At 35.3% G+C, this 17,026-nt stretch overlaps 3 protein-coding genes and 1 pseudogene across 3 annotated transcripts; all 4 read left to right on the forward strand.

The window, feature by feature from the left end:
• The first annotated feature begins 808 nt into the window (after window positions 1–808).
• LOC128169360 (uncharacterized) lies at window positions 809–12,163 on the forward strand (annotated as a pseudogene).
• Window positions 3,866–5,077, forward strand: LOC128169338 (uncharacterized protein C17orf113-like). Its single transcript, XM_052835494.1, has 2 exons — window positions 3,866–4,582; window positions 4,763–5,077. The coding sequence occupies exons 1-2, from the start codon at window positions 3,866–3,868 to the stop codon at window positions 5,075–5,077; spliced, it is 1,032 nt and encodes a 343-aa protein (XP_052691454.1).
• LOC128169340 (uncharacterized) lies at window positions 6,075–6,808 on the forward strand. Its single transcript, XM_052835497.1, has 3 exons — window positions 6,075–6,148; window positions 6,239–6,455; window positions 6,569–6,808. The coding sequence occupies exons 1-3, from the start codon at window positions 6,075–6,077 to the stop codon at window positions 6,806–6,808; spliced, it is 531 nt and encodes a 176-aa protein (XP_052691457.1).
• On the forward strand, window positions 7,759–9,384 carry LOC128169339 (uncharacterized). The gene is made up of 5 exons (XM_052835495.1): window positions 7,759–8,223; window positions 8,521–8,596; window positions 8,799–8,885; window positions 9,006–9,070; window positions 9,277–9,384. Exons 1-5 carry the CDS (start codon window positions 7,849–7,851, stop codon window positions 9,382–9,384), a joined length of 711 nt encoding a protein of 236 aa, XP_052691455.1. The 5' UTR covers window positions 7,759–7,848.
• Window positions 12,164–17,026: the final 4,863 nt, after the last annotated feature.

Consider the following 17,026-nt stretch of genomic DNA (forward strand, 5'->3'; position numbering starts at 1 on the left):
AAACCGGTGGCCTAAATGGGGTCACAAATCCGAACAGTTGGTCAAATCTGTCAGGTACAGGGCCCCCCATGGCATCCATATCCCTTCCCTGGGCCCCAGCTTAGCCAGCCGGCTTAGCTCCCTTGCCCCCCGGGACACCCATGCCACTCTTTTTCCAGGAACCGCCCTTACCTAACCCAATTTTCCCCCACAACCAATATCAACAAATGTATGATTCACAGCTTCACAGCTAGTCACCGCCGTTGCCTAGCACGGCTATTTACATAAGCAAAAATACAATTTAACTTTACAAAAAATTAAACATTACATATAATTTACAGAAGTAAACACATGGCCGAACCCCGCGGTGTCCCTTAGGCACAAGCCATAGGTGCAACAAGCCAACAAATCAATTATGTATAAAATAATATGTTCTGGTGATTAAAGACAAGGACTTACACTATCTGATTATCTCTGGTGGCTGCGCGTGGCGAACTCCACGATGTTCCCAGAAAACGACAAAAACCTGCGAACTCGGGACGTCGAGCCCGACACAAAAACAAAAAAGAAATACCCCCCCCCCCCCCAAACACACTACAACACCTCGAGTACACCTGTTCAGACGTCCAAATATACACAGTTAGTTGTAAATTACAATAGCACCTAACAAGAAGGACAATAACACCTCTTGTGTAGAAAACCCAGATGAAAGGCAATGTTGTGTATCTGATCAGCTTCCGTACACGTGTATCGCAAGAGTGAATGTGAATCATGACGTCATTACCAGCTATGCGGGAAATAAAGTTGAAAGTTGCTGTTATTTTATGAAATGCAGGTAAATGTTTAGTACACGTACAATGCTTAAATATAATTTAACAAGAGTTTGTACATGTATGTATCTATAATCTATAATATTAAAGTGATTTTTTTGTTTATTTATTGCTACATAAATAGCTGAAGTACTAATCATACAAGTCACCGGTAATATGGGGTTATTTACTACAGCACATCCACATGTATTTAAAATAAACATGACCTGAAATATTTTCATTTCTCATTTTTAATTGGTTTAAAGTAAGGCTCTTAATTAATTAATAAATCAGAAAGTGTTTTCAGATAACAGAAAATAAGACGTTTAAGCTCCCCACATTTTAATAGGACCGTCAGTTACAACATCACGTGTTTAGAAAAAAAAACCGATGAATTAAATTGATTTGCATTTTGATTATATATCAATTGACTAATACATATACTTGGTGAATTTATTTCAATTTATTAAAGAACAAATGAATTAAAAGGTACCCATTTACGTCGAGTTTTCAGATCACCAAAACTTAACTTTACTTTGAAAGCCCCTACAATTTCCAAAGTCCGTGCAACTTAAGTCGACATTCTGGTTTTTTTTTTAAATATGAAAAGGATATATATGTTTCAACCCTTTTTTAGCCATTATTTATTTATTTCTAAACATACACTATTTCAATCAACGTCTCAGAAAAACGATATCCACGGAGTTACATGGGCGGCCACGGTGCGACACGGTGTTTTGTATTGAATTTTCCAATACACATACACTGTGTTACACCGTGTACACGGTGCAACACAGACCGTTTTCCACCGCGTTTTTTACAAGGTGGGTGTCGGGATACTCGTGACCTGTACTGTATCTTTGTTGAAATATTAAGAACTTTACAATAAGTGTTTAACATTTTTAGAGTAGTATAGACTAATTTTGTTCCTGTCTACATGCAACTGTATCTATGAGCTGCAGTTGTAATTCCCTTAAACCAAACCCTTTCTCAGTCATTTACCTATTTTCGTCCCTCTCAGCTAGGCTTTCCTCTCTATCACAAGCTTAGCTTACTATCGTAAGTTTCTATTCATCTTTTCTCTTTGTTCTCGCTGCCTTTATCCAGGTTCTAGCAGCATCTCTCTCAGCCTATATCATGAGCCAAGCTTACTACAGTATGATCCCGCTCATCTGTTTTCACTGTTCTCGCTGTTTAAGTCCTAATAGTATTTCTTTCAGCAAGCATTGCCCCCTGCTCGAATTATTCCGCACCTTAATTATTGACGCCTAAGCTATTTTTTGATATGTTTGGTCATCCATTCTGGCATTTGCGACGCTGTGAAAAAATTTACACTCAAACATACACAAACAAAATGTGATCAAAAAAAAAATGAATTAACATGCCTCGGTAGGAAAAAAATGTTGACTTATACAAGCCCAATGTATTAAAACACTGCAGCTGCCATGATGAGGCTGTGAGGGCGTGTGCTTTACAACCCGATTGACTTAAACAAATCAAAGAGAGCTAACAATGAACATTTTAGAAACACGGAATATAAAAAAGTGAAAACAAACAAAGAGAAAATGAAACAACAGAAACGTAAACCAACTAAATTATCAATTGATAAATGAGGAATGATAAACGAACGTAAAATTATTACATACAATATCCTTGACTATCGTTGACTCGCACATGTCAAAACAACAATGTTTATATAGCATTAACAGTTAATAAACTTGAAATGGCTACACTGAAAACAATTGAATTCTGTGCTAAATTCAGCACATATTGACCCTTTAAAATTTAAAAGAAAAATTAATCAGTATTAAAAAGAACTATTTTTTTAACCAACCAAATATATCAGTGAACACCTGTACATGTATACTAGCCACACCATATTTTTCTAAATGACGATCAACCGTGCATGCCTAATATTAAAAATTCAATATTGGAGATTAAATATTTAAATTGACCAATCAAATCACACATGTGACCACAGGTATCAAAGGAACATCAGCTTGTTTATATACACTTGCCTACAAATAAATGTTTCTTTGACTATGGTTAAATGATCACAAGTATAAATTATTTCGCGCAGAACGAATACAATAAAATTTGTAGGAATACAATGTACTTTGCATAATTATGTAAGTGATATTGCACGCCTCGTGTGTACCCCCCCCCCCACCCCATATACCCTTTTACCCGGCGTGAACATGTGTATTTCACCTTTAATACATGTGCGTTTGTGGAAGCTGGATGGAAAACAAATTAGACATCCTTCCTAATTTAAATTGGTTAGTAAAACAGTTTCAGGATTTTGTACACATAACTGCACGGGCTAGTACGGGCTATTGTGAATTTTAATGTACGGGGCTTAATACATCATTGCAGGCGCTGCCACGCAGTGATGTGGAAATGTATTGCGTATACAGAAGCTGAAACGTTATATACATATACCTTTTCTATACAAACAGAAGCTGGGTTAGCGCTATTCAGTATTATCAGTACTTTGATTGATTATTAATATTGCATATACAGGGATCACTTTGGGCTACGCCTTTGCGCAATTGGCGCACAATATTTGTAAATGCCGCACTAAAAATTTAGAAAGGGGTCAGTCTGGCGCATGTCTTACAGATATGGCGCTATAAGATGCAAAACTGTTGGTCGAAACTCTTATCTTGGTGCATTTTTGGACCGTTCTGTAGATCTATTTTCAACGAACTCTGGCGGAAGTTTGACCGATCGTGTGACATAACTGAGCGGGCTGTTACTTCGTTCAATCAGACTCTTTGAAGTCACGTATGTTCTTTACATCAGCAGAGCGTCTGGTTGAATAAGACTAAAATCAGAATTGTACACAGAATATTTCCTTCGTTTAGATTACGCTAGTGTTGTTTCCAAATACTGAGTAAATTATATTTATTAAGATTATATGTAATGATTTAAATAATAAACATATGAAAGATATACTTCAGTATGTAATATGTTCTAATACGTAATATTGTTTTTTTTCCATAAAAACTTTGATTATTTATTTCGAAACAAAACAAGTACAAGTTACTAATTTTGTATCCAGACGCTTGCCCGAAATGCCTCCAAAGGCGAAGATACGTGGGCCAACTGACCCAAAACAACAAAAGCTTTCGTTCTTTACAAATAAATCGACTGAAAGTCTTTCATCGCCTGACTCGGCAGAGGTCTCCGAAGAACAGACCAAGACCAACGACAACGATGTTCGTCATTACCAGTCCAAGTGGCTAACTGTGCACCCGTGGTTGGAATTTGATGGAACTAAAATGTTTTGCAAACACTGTAAGCAGTTTGGGATGCAAAACATTTTTACTACAGGAAATACTAATTTCCGAACAAGCACACTTACAAGGCATATAGCATCTAATGACCATCAACGAGCAATAATGGCCCCACGAGAGCAGGAAAACTTGAAAAAAACAGTCGAGAATGTTCAAAACAAAGAGGAAAAAGCCATAGTAATTGCTATGAAAGCGGTTTACTGGTTATCAAAAGAAGGTATTGCCTTATCAAAATACTCCAGTATGATAAGATTTTTGAAAGACATAGGGGTTTCAGACATTGATTCTTTGAATGTCAACAAACATGTAGACTATTCGTCATACAATACTGCCAATGATCTCCTCAAATCAATATCCAATGTCATCAATAATGACACGACAGAAAGGCTAAGGAGATCACCTCACCTTACCATCTTAACTGACGAAAGCACTGATATTGCAAACCATCACAAACTCTCCGTATCAGCTCGCATTATTAATCCATCCAGTCTCCAGGTATTTTGAATTTAAAATAAGTATGATATCAGTAACTAATTAAAATTGTAATCTAATATATTCATGTAAAATACTTGACCAGACATAATTGATATGAGAAGTTCTACATTAATAAACATTTTTTTAAAAATGTCAAATGTTTGCAAAGTTGATAATTGTCATTATGTTATTTAATTTTAGCCATCTACCCTCTTTCTTACGGATCTTCGTATAACAAATGGTACTGGTAAAGGGATTTTCGAAGCTATCAAGGAACATCTTGACTCACGAGGAATAGAGGTAAAATTGGTTATGGGATTGGGAACAGACAGTGCTTCGACAATGACTGGCCGGAAAGAGGAACTCACAGGTCATTTTTTACGGCATAACCCCCATCTTCAAAACACGCATTGTGCAGCTCATCGCCTAGCACTGTGTACGGAACAAGCAGCTAAGAAAGTACCTGGGATGCTGAAGTTTCAAGAGACGCTTGTAACTATTTTTTTATCATTTTAAGAATTCACCCACCAAAGCAGACAAACTAGAGGCTATACAAAAAGTACTGAATGAACCTTCTGTAAAATACAGGGAAGTTCATCAGGTAAACTTACTGGTTTAATTTACTTTGTATTTTATATTTAAAGATCTTTAAAGCATATTACATATTTGATGAAAGATTATACTTTTGTAGGTCAGATGGTTGAGTTTTTATCAAGCCTTGGACTCGATTTATAGACCGCTGGACTCTTTGCTGTCCTATTGTGTTTCTAATGCAAAAGATCCCAAAACTGTTGGTCTCCACAAAAAGGTTGGAACTGAAATATTTGTCAGCATGACGTATGCTATGATGGACATTTTGCAACCTGTCATGAAACTTAGCCTTACCTTGCAGAAGAAAGATCTTGACCTTGGAACTGTACAGGTATAATATTGTATCTTATATTGTATCTTAAGACAAATATATTTTGTATTAGTTATATTGTGTTAAAAGAGTCCCATTTTTGAATTACTTTCAGTTTCATGCAGAAGGAAATTGCAGGTAACAATTTGCTTGCAGTGACAGTCTATGTCATATTAATGTGCATTATGTCTGTTAATAAACGATGAAATATTTGTTTATATCCATCTTCATCATAACCTCTACACCCTGGTCTGTTGTTCATAAATGACCTGTAGTGACGAATGAAAAATAACCTGTGCTCTAGTGCTTACATGTTAATCTCTGCAAGCATGCTAACCTACCTGTAACATTTGTTAAAATGCATGTCTGGTGACGGCCCTTGCTCTTTAGATTCAGTTTTTACAAACTTTTAAAAAAGTTTTCATTAAAATTGTCATTTATGTTTAACAATAATTCTGAATCTAAATTTGGCAGGTTTCCATAGATGAATGTGTTCAGAGCTTATGTGACCTGAAAAATGACATCAATCCTCTTGGCAAACCATTATTTGTACAAAAGCTGTCTGATGATTTAAAAGACGGTTTTTATAAAGAAACCCATAAAGTTTCAAAGATGTCCTGTAGAACAGAATTTGAAAGTTTGAAAAAGAAATTTATTGATGCTGTAATCGAAAATATTAATCAGAGGTAAAGTGGTCATTTTTTAATATTTGTTATTTTGCTTCCAGGAATTTGAAATCATTGTATTAAAACATTAAAAAAATATCTTTTCAACAGGGTCCCAGAAACTGATTTTCTCCGGTACATGTCTGTGTTAGCTCGCAGACCAATCAGCTTTCTGGATGATACGGAATTAGCTCTGTGGGGAAATGAAGAGGTACAAAAACTCGTTATCTTCTACGGTTCAGACCAGTGCCATTTGTACAAGGACCCAGATACCAATGAAATGGTTACTGTAACTTCTGAGGCTATAGTCAATACTGACGCAACCATGGTACAGTATTTAAAAATTTAAAAAAAAAATTGTTTTGAGCCAAATTAAATTAATTTTGTTACATTTTAATACAAACTTGACTTCAAAGTTTTTGTTTTGTGTTTTTTTATTAGACGGAATGGATGACTCTGAAACGAGTGGTCAAAGCACAACAATACCCTCGATCCTCAATGGCCTCACTATGGAATCTTATATGTCAGTATCACTCTGAAGAGTTTCCAAACATGCAAAAGCTGGCTGGATTAGCACTTTGTCATCCTATCCATACTGCTGATTGCGAGAGGTCATTTAGCTCTCAAAATCTTATAACCATGAAATTGAGATGCCGTCAGGAGAGCATCTGGATGAGTTAATGAGAGTTATGCTTGAAGGCACACTGATACAGAGTTTGATTTAAATAGGGCTTTAAAAGATTGGAGAGACAGAAAAACAAGAATTATTTTAAATAATATACATGTGATATGTATATGTAATGTCATTGATGAGCTAGTTTATTAGATCACTATTACTTTACAAATTAGTATTCTGTTTATCAATTATATTCTGTTGTATGAAGTCTCTAAAAATTCTCTAATGACATATTTTAGTACTGATAATCATTAATTATGAAAATAGACAAAAATATAATCTTTTGTATTATTTATTTTATTTAAAAAAAAACCTGAAATTGGTTGTTTCAGAAATGGCATTTAAAAACCCTCAAAGACCCATCAAATTTACTTGAAATATATCACAAAATAGCATAAAAATCATTTTTTTTCCCGGAGGGCTTCGCCCCCCTGGTCCCCCTACCGGGGCGTTGCCCCTGGACCCCAATGGGGGCCTAACGTGGCCCCCATACCCCCGGCGGATGGCCCCTGGATTTGAATGTTGATGGGCCATAGGCCCATCAACATTCAAACCCAGGGTGATCCCTGCATATACCGACTTGTGTATTCCTACTTGTCATAAATATAAAGACGTTGTATGTGAGTTTACCATTACCATTGAGTGGACTTATGTCAAACTCTTGTTGAAGACATTCTCTTCATTTAAGATGTTTTATTCATTTTATTAACTCTTACACCTCACTTTTGATTTAGTTGACTCACTAGAATTGAAGGTTTACTCTATGACATTTGTCACTCGTGTTTGATCCAATCGCAGCGTTTAAAACAGCCGCTTGTAAAAAGAAAAAAAAACTTTAGAAGAAACACATGTGAGTTATTTGGTAATTCCGCTCCTCTACGATACGCTATACAATATCTAACAACAACCCGTACGGGGTCATCTCAGAGTGACCTCAGATGTTGACCAATCAGCACGTCGCCTAGTAAATTCTCGGTTCGGTCTTGTTCTTTCGGAACTCTGTGGATTTTAGAAAGCGTCTTGTTAATTCCGCGTAAACTAAAAGATGGCGGCTGCCATCGTTTCTTCGCCGAGGACACCTAAACGAGTGTATAGCTTGACTGATATATGCTGTCTTTGTGGGTTTTCGTTTGTTGTAAAGGAGATAGATAGAGAGGGCAATGTTCAGGTGAAGAAATTATTCCGATTGAAATTAAAGGTGACAGAGGAAAAGCGAAATATTATTCAAGAAGTGATGTCCATACATTCTAGTGCAGAAGGTGTATGCGTGAAATGCTTTAGCAAAGTCGAAAAAATATTTAAATACAGAAGAGAAATTGCAGTCATGGTGTCGCAATTTGAAGAAAGTATGAGGAAATTTAAACTGAAGGCAACACCGGAATCATCAACCAGGAAAAAACGAGCTCTGCGATCACCAGAGGTTAGTTTTTGTTTTATATACTCATTAAAAAAAGGAGATAGCTCATTGGTGCTGTTTAAATGATAGTATGCTGTAATTAATATTTGTAATAATCAAATTTGATATCAATTAGTCAGTACAACCACATTTAAGCTTGGTAAACATACCAGGTACCCGTATATTTTGAACTGTTGAAAGGACTGCATTTGTATTGAGGAATTAACTACAAAATGCGGTTTAACTGTGCGATATTTATTTGTGTATTATTTTGGTAAATAATTATGTATAAAAACATTCATGAAAGTATGTCTTATGCAGGTGTCTGCCCCAGAACTAAAGAACACCTGCAGGTCAGATGTTACTAAACATGGTACCACTCAACCACTTCACATGGGTATGTTGCTAATTTTAAATATATACATATACAATGGATATTTCATGTTTTCTGTTTTCATAAAAATGAACTGAATGAAGCGATTCAACTTGTGTTTACAATGGCTACGCCGCTAGTACATGTATAAATTTGTTTGAACAACAATGTATGCATCTGTACTTGTACAGTATTTCTGTATTTTATAATTAAATTTGTCTTCAAGGTCACAAGGATACAGAATTCAAACAAGCAAAGAAGTCACTTAAGTTTGTTGCTGAAGATGTTCATGCAGTTCAACATCCCACAGAAGGTTATTATTTAATAATCACAAATGCTCAATAAAGCTTTCTCTCTGTCAAGAGTGCTTAGTTTCATCCATTATGTATCTATTTTCAACAATAATATATTCAAAAAATCATTTTAATTTCAGGATTTAAACAGAATTCCTCAACTTCTTCAATCAGTGCAGAAATCCAACATCCAAGACTGGCAGACGTACGTATATGGCTATGTTAAAAAATTTATTAACTTATGCACATGACACAATATCTTAATGTAGTTGCAGGTGACAAGTTATTATTTTTACATGTATGTGTATATGTGAATTAAATTGTAAATAAAACATAAACGGTTAAGATTTAGAGTTGGAAAAATCACACTATGTTATCATTATACATTTATTTTTTTGTTACATTACACAGGTAACTCTTCTTGAAGCAAAGAAGTCTGTTTTGGCCAAAACCTGGTACAGAGATATTTTGCCAGATCCAAAAGGTATGCATCAGCATCTGCCAACTATTTTTTTTTAACATGTTAAAGGGTTTTTCATTAGTTGTGTATTTTCAATTAAATCATGTTGTTAAATGATAACGAGAGGGCAATTCAAGCACCAGCTTCAGGGAGGATATATGTGCAATGAATTTATAAACATGATAAAGGGATGAGGCAGGTGGGGTCATAAAAAGAATTTCACTAATGTCCTATTCCCCATAGCATACCTTTTTATTGACACAAGTTTCTACATGTTTCTGATGTACATTCACAAGAAAAGGCAGCCCTGCAAATGAATTTATATTGTAACTTTCATTCATTGTGTAATGTTTTGTTGACTTGTTGATTGAAAATGATCGTAATGTATATAGAAGGACAATTTTTAGAAGTATGAATTTTCCTCAATGAGGAAACAAATACTAATTGTCATACTTATTAATTACAGGCCCTGACAACATAGCAAACAAAAAAACAGCAAAGAAGTCTCTATCTTTTGTTGACCCAACAGATCACTCAAGAGAAGGTATATTGATCATTGATGATGCAATTTATTTATCTCAAAATATTTTATGTGCAAATCTTATCTACATGTTCTATTAATGGTGTGTGAAAAAAATATTTAGTTAAAACAATAAATGCTAGATCATAAATAAAGTTCATTTAATTTTTATTTCAGATATCTCAAAAAAATGTGAACTGTCTAGCCAGACTTTGCGAGGCCAAGGGGAAATAGAGGTGAGACTTCATTAAGTTAGATTTGTTATTTATCAAATGCATGTATTTTTTAATTGAATTTGTTTATCCATTTCAATGTTCATTCTAAAAAAAAACCATTCATGTATTGTAAATGATATTACAGCAAACCCAGTAAAGAAAATTAAAAATAACTGTTTATTTAGAATTTTATTTCTCTTATATGTACATGTATAATAGCATTTACAATCATTCATGTGTTTTTATATTTTATTTTTGTGTTCCAATGTTTGCAATTGGTAGAATGTTGTTAGTTTGCTTCTTTGTTCCAGTTGTTTCAATTTGATTTCTTCAAGAATTTCCTGTTTGTTCCTGCCAAATTACAATTTCACAGGATTAGCTAGATATGGTAAGATTATTTTTAAATACTAAGATATATATAAGTGATTAAAACAATAATTCTGCTAAAAAAATAATTGAAAATGACTTTGAAAGAAAATATTATAATTATTTTGATGATAAAACTTCTCAAATACTGATGTTACTTTTAATCAAAATTCATCGCAGAAGTTGGTAGGATTTACACCTGCACTGTATATATAAGCTTTAAGAAATATCACAAATTTTAAATGCTTTATCATTGGTATTTGTAGGTGTCAATTAATTACCCTAGTGGAAAAAAGTCTGTTCTTGTTGTATTTCCTCCTCACAAAGTTCTTTGTAAAGCCATAGTCGACAACAACAATGTAGATAAGACAATTGTAAACTGTTTGTGCCAGTCAAATCCGAACGTTGTGGTGAATGCAGTGGCAAAATTGATAGAGGATGAGTGTAACAAGGTCTGTCGTCGAGTTTCTGGGTCATTTCTCCAAAAAAAGGACTATGAAGATTTAATGAAGTTTCAGTGGGAGAATCTGTATAAAGATCTTCAGGACAGATGTCCACATACCCTGTCTATTATTTCATCCATGGTACAAAGTCCACCACCAGAAGTTTTGAGCAAACCCTTCTTTCATGCGATGCTTTCCAGTGCTACATGTTTGCATGGCAGAAATCAAGAAATGTCTGCTTTACACTACATGACAGCATTTATCCTTGCTCGTGGTGGTTGTACTCAAAGAGTAAGTAAATAGTCTCATCTGATGAGTAATAAAAATGAAATATTAAATTGTTGTTACCTTCCTAAAGTTGAAGCGAAAGGAAAACTAATGTGTGTATTTCCATTTAAGACCATAAAATCGCTTTGTAAGGTTGGACTGAGTGTTCATCCCCAGACTCTCCACAATAAACTTGCAAGTTGGCAGGATAAGTTGGATGAAGCACTAAGAGATTTAAAGGTATTTTTTTTTTCATTTGAAAACTTGATTTTTAAAGAGGACAAAGGCACTGAACAGTTAAAAATCAATAGTTTTAGTTGTATTATACATGTTTTGATAAGTACAGTATATTCATTATGTGTACTTACATGTGAAATGGACGAATGGGGAAGAGGCCACAAGGAAATATCAATTAGTGGGCGACAACTGGGATAAGGACATTCCCCCGTCCTATCGTACCACAGACAGAAAAACAGAAAGTATCCATTTGTTTCAGATATATGCAATTGTTGACAGATACTCCACTAGTAGTCCAAAAGGGTCAAGTGGATTTGAAGATAATTTAACATTCATCCCTTCCCTTCTTGAGCAAGAGCAGTTATTGAAAGAGCTGACATATATTTTTGCTTCAGCAATTATCAGGCACGTTCCTCAAGTAACAAAGCACTTTGAAAAAAGTCTTCCCAAAACACTTGGATCATAAGCATTCCCAAATTGCTGGAATAAAGACAACACAAGTAAGATCTACATCCTTTCAGCTTATTGATTTTAACATACACATACATTCAGTTTTGGCATACTTCTTGACATTGTTACTAACAAATAATTTAGCAACAAAATTAAATATATTGTTCATATCACTTAGCAGCTGATAATTAATGTAATAGTTTTTTTTTCAGTATCCTTTGGGACTCTTTGATACTAATGAAAATAAAACTGATGAAGTGATTAGACTTCTTAGAACTTTGACTGATCTGTATGTCCCATTGGAGAAAGAAGAGGTTGTTGATGCTGTTTTTTTTTGGAGGTACATTGTCAGTCAAAAGAAAAAAATATAATTATATCTTGGTATATAATACAGTAAAACACGGTTATAGCGAACACGTTTATAATGAATTGACGTTTACAGCGAAGTGATTTTCATACCCTGTGACTTAATTACATGTTGTAAACTTGACGGATATAACGAATTACGCTTATAACGAATTAAAATTGGTCGTCCCTGGGACTTTGTTATAAGTGTGTTTTACTGTACTTTGAATTTGACAATGATAATGACAGTGTATGTCATATAAGTCCAAAAACCATGCAACTAATAGTATGTTCATATATTGAAAGAAAATATTATATATATATATATATATATATATATATATATATATATATATATATATATATATATATATATATATATATATATATATATATATACACACCTGGGGTATAAAACAAGCTGCTATGCCACCGTTTTACCTTACATTAGATCAGTTTAAAGATAGCATGAAAGCTTTTTGGCTATGCAAATTCTTGTATATGATCATTTTAGTTTAAATATTAACATCTTCATTTCCTTTATATTTTACTCCATTAGATTTTGATGGCATCATCACAAAAACGCAGGAGGCGGAACAAGACAGCCTTGCATTCTCCCACAGAAACCCAACCTCAAAGCGGTCTTATGTCTCATGAGGACAGGGACACAATGATAAGGACGTGCATGGCCTCTTATCATCCCAACCATTGAAAATACTTGTCGACGCTATATGGATGAATATCACCATGGTGAGAGCAATCCTTCATTGTCAATCCCCATGCAGACTGCAACTTCACAACAGCAATCAGCCGACACTCAACAAGCCTCTTCGCAAGCAGTAACACCTGACCATTCCCTACCGCAAGAAATAACTTCTCAAGGTATGCAGTTGCTTAATAAGAATACTGAAGGGGATTCACGCTCGGCAACTGGTTTAACATTGGGTGTAGATTCCAAAATTAGGGCAAGAATCCACGCCAATGAGTTCATCAAATTTGCTGTCCTGTTGCCAAATGATTTTGATCATGATGAGACAGACAAGTATAAATCAGTTGATAAAAATGGTGTGCTCATTTTTGTTAAGGCAAACGACAAGAGCCCTATCAAATCTATAATTAAATTGGTAGAGGGGTTCCACATATTTGTCGCAATCTATGCAGAAAAGTTTTCCCACGAAATTGGAAACTTAATATGACGTACGCACACACTGTGCAAAGAATTACTGACTAGTGTGGGGACTCTGCTGCTTTAATGTATGATGAAAAGTTTAGGCGATGGCGCGAAAAAGAACCATTATGTGCTTGAGAGAAGAAAACTATTGAGCTATACCAATAAGCTTAAGTTTCTGGACTAGATTTTAAAATCAAGTACAAGAAACAGCCCTTTCGTGCCCAATCCAAGTCACATAACTACTGCTAGTCCCTCAACAATGTTGGCTCGTGCACAAAAACCAACTGCCCCCATCAACATGTTTGCCAGTACTGTGCGGGAAAGCATCCGCGAAGACAGTGTCCCAATAGACCGAAACAAACCTTTGCGAAACAAAATGCTAGAAAACCTGCCAGCACCTCTAACCAACAAGGTTCCACTAAGTGATAGGGATATAAGTATCATTACACTAATTCAAGTCGACAAATTGGCCAGCTATCTTGACGGCTATGATCCATCTTTGGCCCAATTTGTAATTAGTGGGTTTACCTTTGGTTTTATAATCCCATATCAGGGGCAACGTGCTTTTAGAATTTCTAGAAATCTCTCTTCTTTGAACAATAATGATGGAATCCTTTAAAGTAAAATCAGCAACGAGTTACGAGCACACCGTATAGCCGGGTCTTACCCAAATCCACCATTTCCTAATATACAAGTTTCACCTCTTGGATTGGTACCCCAAAAAAGCTGTCGGTGAATTTCGTTTGATACATCATTTATCTTATCCTGAGGGTATGTCTATAAATCACAACAAACCTAAAGATTTGTGTACAGTACAATATCAAGCAGTGGAAACGGCTATTAATATAATTAGACAATTGGGAAGGGGTGCGTTGTTAGCAAAGACAGATCTTGAGAATGCTTATAAACAGATCCCTATTCATCCAGATGATTTCGAACTACTTGAATTCATGGTAGACAATATGTATTACTACGATAAAACATTGCCTTTTGGACTCAGCTATTCATGTAATCTTTTTGAAAAATTCAGCTCGGCTCTTCAATGGATCCTTGAAACAAAATTCTCTGTTATACATTGCGTGCACATCCTAGACGATTTTCTTTTCCTAAGTGAACCCCACTCGTCCAACTGTTACAGTGCTCTGCTTGCCTTTTATCATTTATCTAATGACATTGGCTTACCCGTAAAATAAAAAAAAAACTGTTTACCCCACCACAACTCTCACATTTTTGGGCCTGGAATTAGATACCTTGAACTTCGAAATTCGATTACCTCAAGATAAATTAACTCAATTGAAATTGGAAATTCAAAAATTCAAAGCAAAGCGTTCTGCAACTTTGATGGAACAGCAATCTTTAATTGGTATGCTCAATTTTGCCTGTAGTGTAGTTCCTCCTAGTCGTACTATTTTAAGACGTCTTATAGATCTAACAAATGGCCTCAAAAAACCATATCACCACCATCGACCGAATCTACAGGCACAAGCTGACCTGCATGCCTGGGGGTGTTTTTTAACCAATTTAATGGCAAAGGTTTCTTTCCTTCTGGAATAACCAATTCTTCATCTTCATTGCATTTTTTTACTGATGCTAGTAATGCCGGATTTGGATGCACCTTTCGCACAAAATGGTTTTACTCCGAGTTTGCTCCTGAATGGTTCAAGTACCACATTTCAGTTAGAAAATGTGTACCTATTGTCATTGCATTAGAATTATGGGTACCTCTTCTGAAAAACTGTATCGTTGTATTACATTCTGACAATATAGCAGTTGTGCATGTGATAAACAAAACTACATCAAAGGACCCAAACCTAATGCAATTGATGAGGCGTTTAATGATTCTTCCATTGCAACACAACATTCATTTCCATGCCAAACATATTCCAGGAATTTCTAACACAGCCGCTGATTTACTATCTCGCTTGCAGGTGAAAAAATTCAAAGCCCGCTTTCCACATATGGACAACGAGCCAACTCCAGTTCCTCCAGCATTTGTGCAGATTTGACTGAAACAGCCAAATTTTTAGTCCGCAACTCTCTGTCTGAATCCAACATTATCAGCTTACAAATCAGCTTATTTAACCTACAACTGTTTTATTGAACAATCCTTTCAACATAACGCATCTCCTCTACCACCCTGTCACTTAGTTTTATTCTCCAACTTGGTAACTACACAGATATTACACAACATTTCACCATTCGTAAAATGCTTCAGGGATTCCGGAAATCGAAACCATCACCTGACTCACAGCTACCTATAACCCCAACAATTTTGAAGAAAATAATTCATGCTTTGGAGTTTCTTACCACATCAGCTTTTACTAAATCCCTCCTCCGGGCCATGTTTACCTTAGCATTTTGTGTTTTTTTACAAGTAGGAGAGCTTACCAAAACAAATGCTCCAACCCAGCATTTCCTTCTTTTTGGATATATCACGTTAGGATCCAATAGTCCATGCAATAGGTATATACTAGTAGATATAAATATACCTCACTTTAAGCATTCTAAAGCAAACACAACTACTCTACGCCCGCAGCAAAATACGACGGATCCTTTAGTTTGCCCATGCCAAGCACTTCTACAGTCAGTTCTAGCATATCTTTTACAACATAAACCATACCATAGCATAGCATTGAAATCTCATAGCATAGCATACAATCTCATAGAATCGCATTCGTCATATCATACCATAGCATACCATAGCATAGCGTACAACGTTATTTTAACTCGGTTTTAAATGTTTATAGTTGAAAAAATAAATGTTTACATGATAGATTTGTGGTAAACTTTGGCTTCTTATTATTTTACTTCGAAATGTGTGGAACTCTTCTGTGTATGGAGGCGTTTTTGTTCAAATCTCATAGCACACCATAGCATAGCATACCATATCATTAAGCCCTTCATTTCAATTTCTCATAGCATAGCATAAAAATCCCATGCATAGCATACAAATCTCATAGCATATCATTAAAATCGCATACCATAGCATAACATTAAATTGTAAAAGATATGCATGAAATGACTGTACATTACCTAAATCTTAGGAAACATTCCTCACCATCAGAGCCGTTATTTTCCTTCATGGATGGTTCGCCCATCTTGCGTCAATACTTCACACAGCAACTGCGTTCGGCTTTAGCTTTTTGTAATTTGAACTCGCACCTTTACAAGGCTCATAGCTTCCGAATTTAGGCTGCTACTACACCTGCCTCTCAAGGGTTTTCGGAATTACAAATTCAGAGCATGGGTAGATTGAACTCTGGTGCTTTTAAAAAGTACATTAGAATCCCAACACTTAAGTTTTGATTGACATTCGTTTGAGTTTTGACATTTTTTAATGGACAGTGAAGACAGGGGCTTCACGATCCTTTTTTTCTAGCAACCATTAGACAGGGGCTACTGGTTGTGTTTTGAATATCTGTGCCATTATCTTACTTTGGGTCAGGGGCTCAAACAGTCAATTTGCTTGTACATGTTTTGTCTTTTGTAATAATAGTCTTTATGTTGTAACCTTTTTTAGTTTATAGTTAATATCAACCATAAGACAGGAGCTACTGGTTGTCTTTTTTACTTATCTTACTTTTAGTCCGGGAATAAAACACTCAAATTTGCTTGTACATGTATGCTTTTTCTAAAAATAGTCGTTATGTTGAAGGGTGTTCCATTTTCCACAAATTAGTTATTTTG

The sequence above is a fragment of the Crassostrea angulata genome, unplaced genomic scaffold (genome assembly GCF_025612915.1).
Source record: "Crassostrea angulata isolate pt1a10 unplaced genomic scaffold, ASM2561291v2 HiC_scaffold_118, whole genome shotgun sequence".
In the NCBI taxonomy this organism is placed as follows: Eukaryota; Metazoa; Mollusca; class Bivalvia; order Ostreida; family Ostreidae; genus Magallana; species Magallana angulata.

Excerpts from the sequence above, each read along its gene's own strand:
- LOC128169340 (XM_052835497.1), top strand. The coding sequence starts at position 6,075 with ATGTCCTGTAGAACAGAATTTGAAAGTTTGAAAAAGAAATTTATTGAT. Across the intron at positions 6,149-6,238 it reads ATCGAAAATATTAATCAGAG|GGTCCCAGAAACTGATTTTC; the intron begins GTAAAGTGGTCA and ends TCTTTTCAACAG. Across the intron at positions 6,456-6,568 it reads TCAATACTGACGCAACCATG|ACGGAATGGATGACTCTGAA; the intron begins GTACAGTATTTA and ends TTTTTTTATTAG.
- LOC128169339 (XM_052835495.1), top strand. The coding sequence starts at position 7,849 with ATGGCGGCTGCCATCGTTTCTTCGCCGAGGACACCTAAACGAGTGTAT. Across the intron at positions 8,886-9,005 it reads AGTTCAACATCCCACAGAAG|GATTTAAACAGAATTCCTCA; the intron begins GTTATTATTTAA and ends TTTTAATTTCAG. Across the intron at positions 9,071-9,276 it reads AACATCCAAGACTGGCAGAC|GTAACTCTTCTTGAAGCAAA; the intron begins GTACGTATATGG and ends TACATTACACAG.
- LOC128169338 (XM_052835494.1), top strand. The coding sequence starts at position 3,866 with ATGCCTCCAAAGGCGAAGATACGTGGGCCAACTGACCCAAAACAACAA. Across the intron at positions 4,583-4,762 it reads TTAATCCATCCAGTCTCCAG|CCATCTACCCTCTTTCTTAC; the intron begins GTATTTTGAATT and ends ATTTAATTTTAG.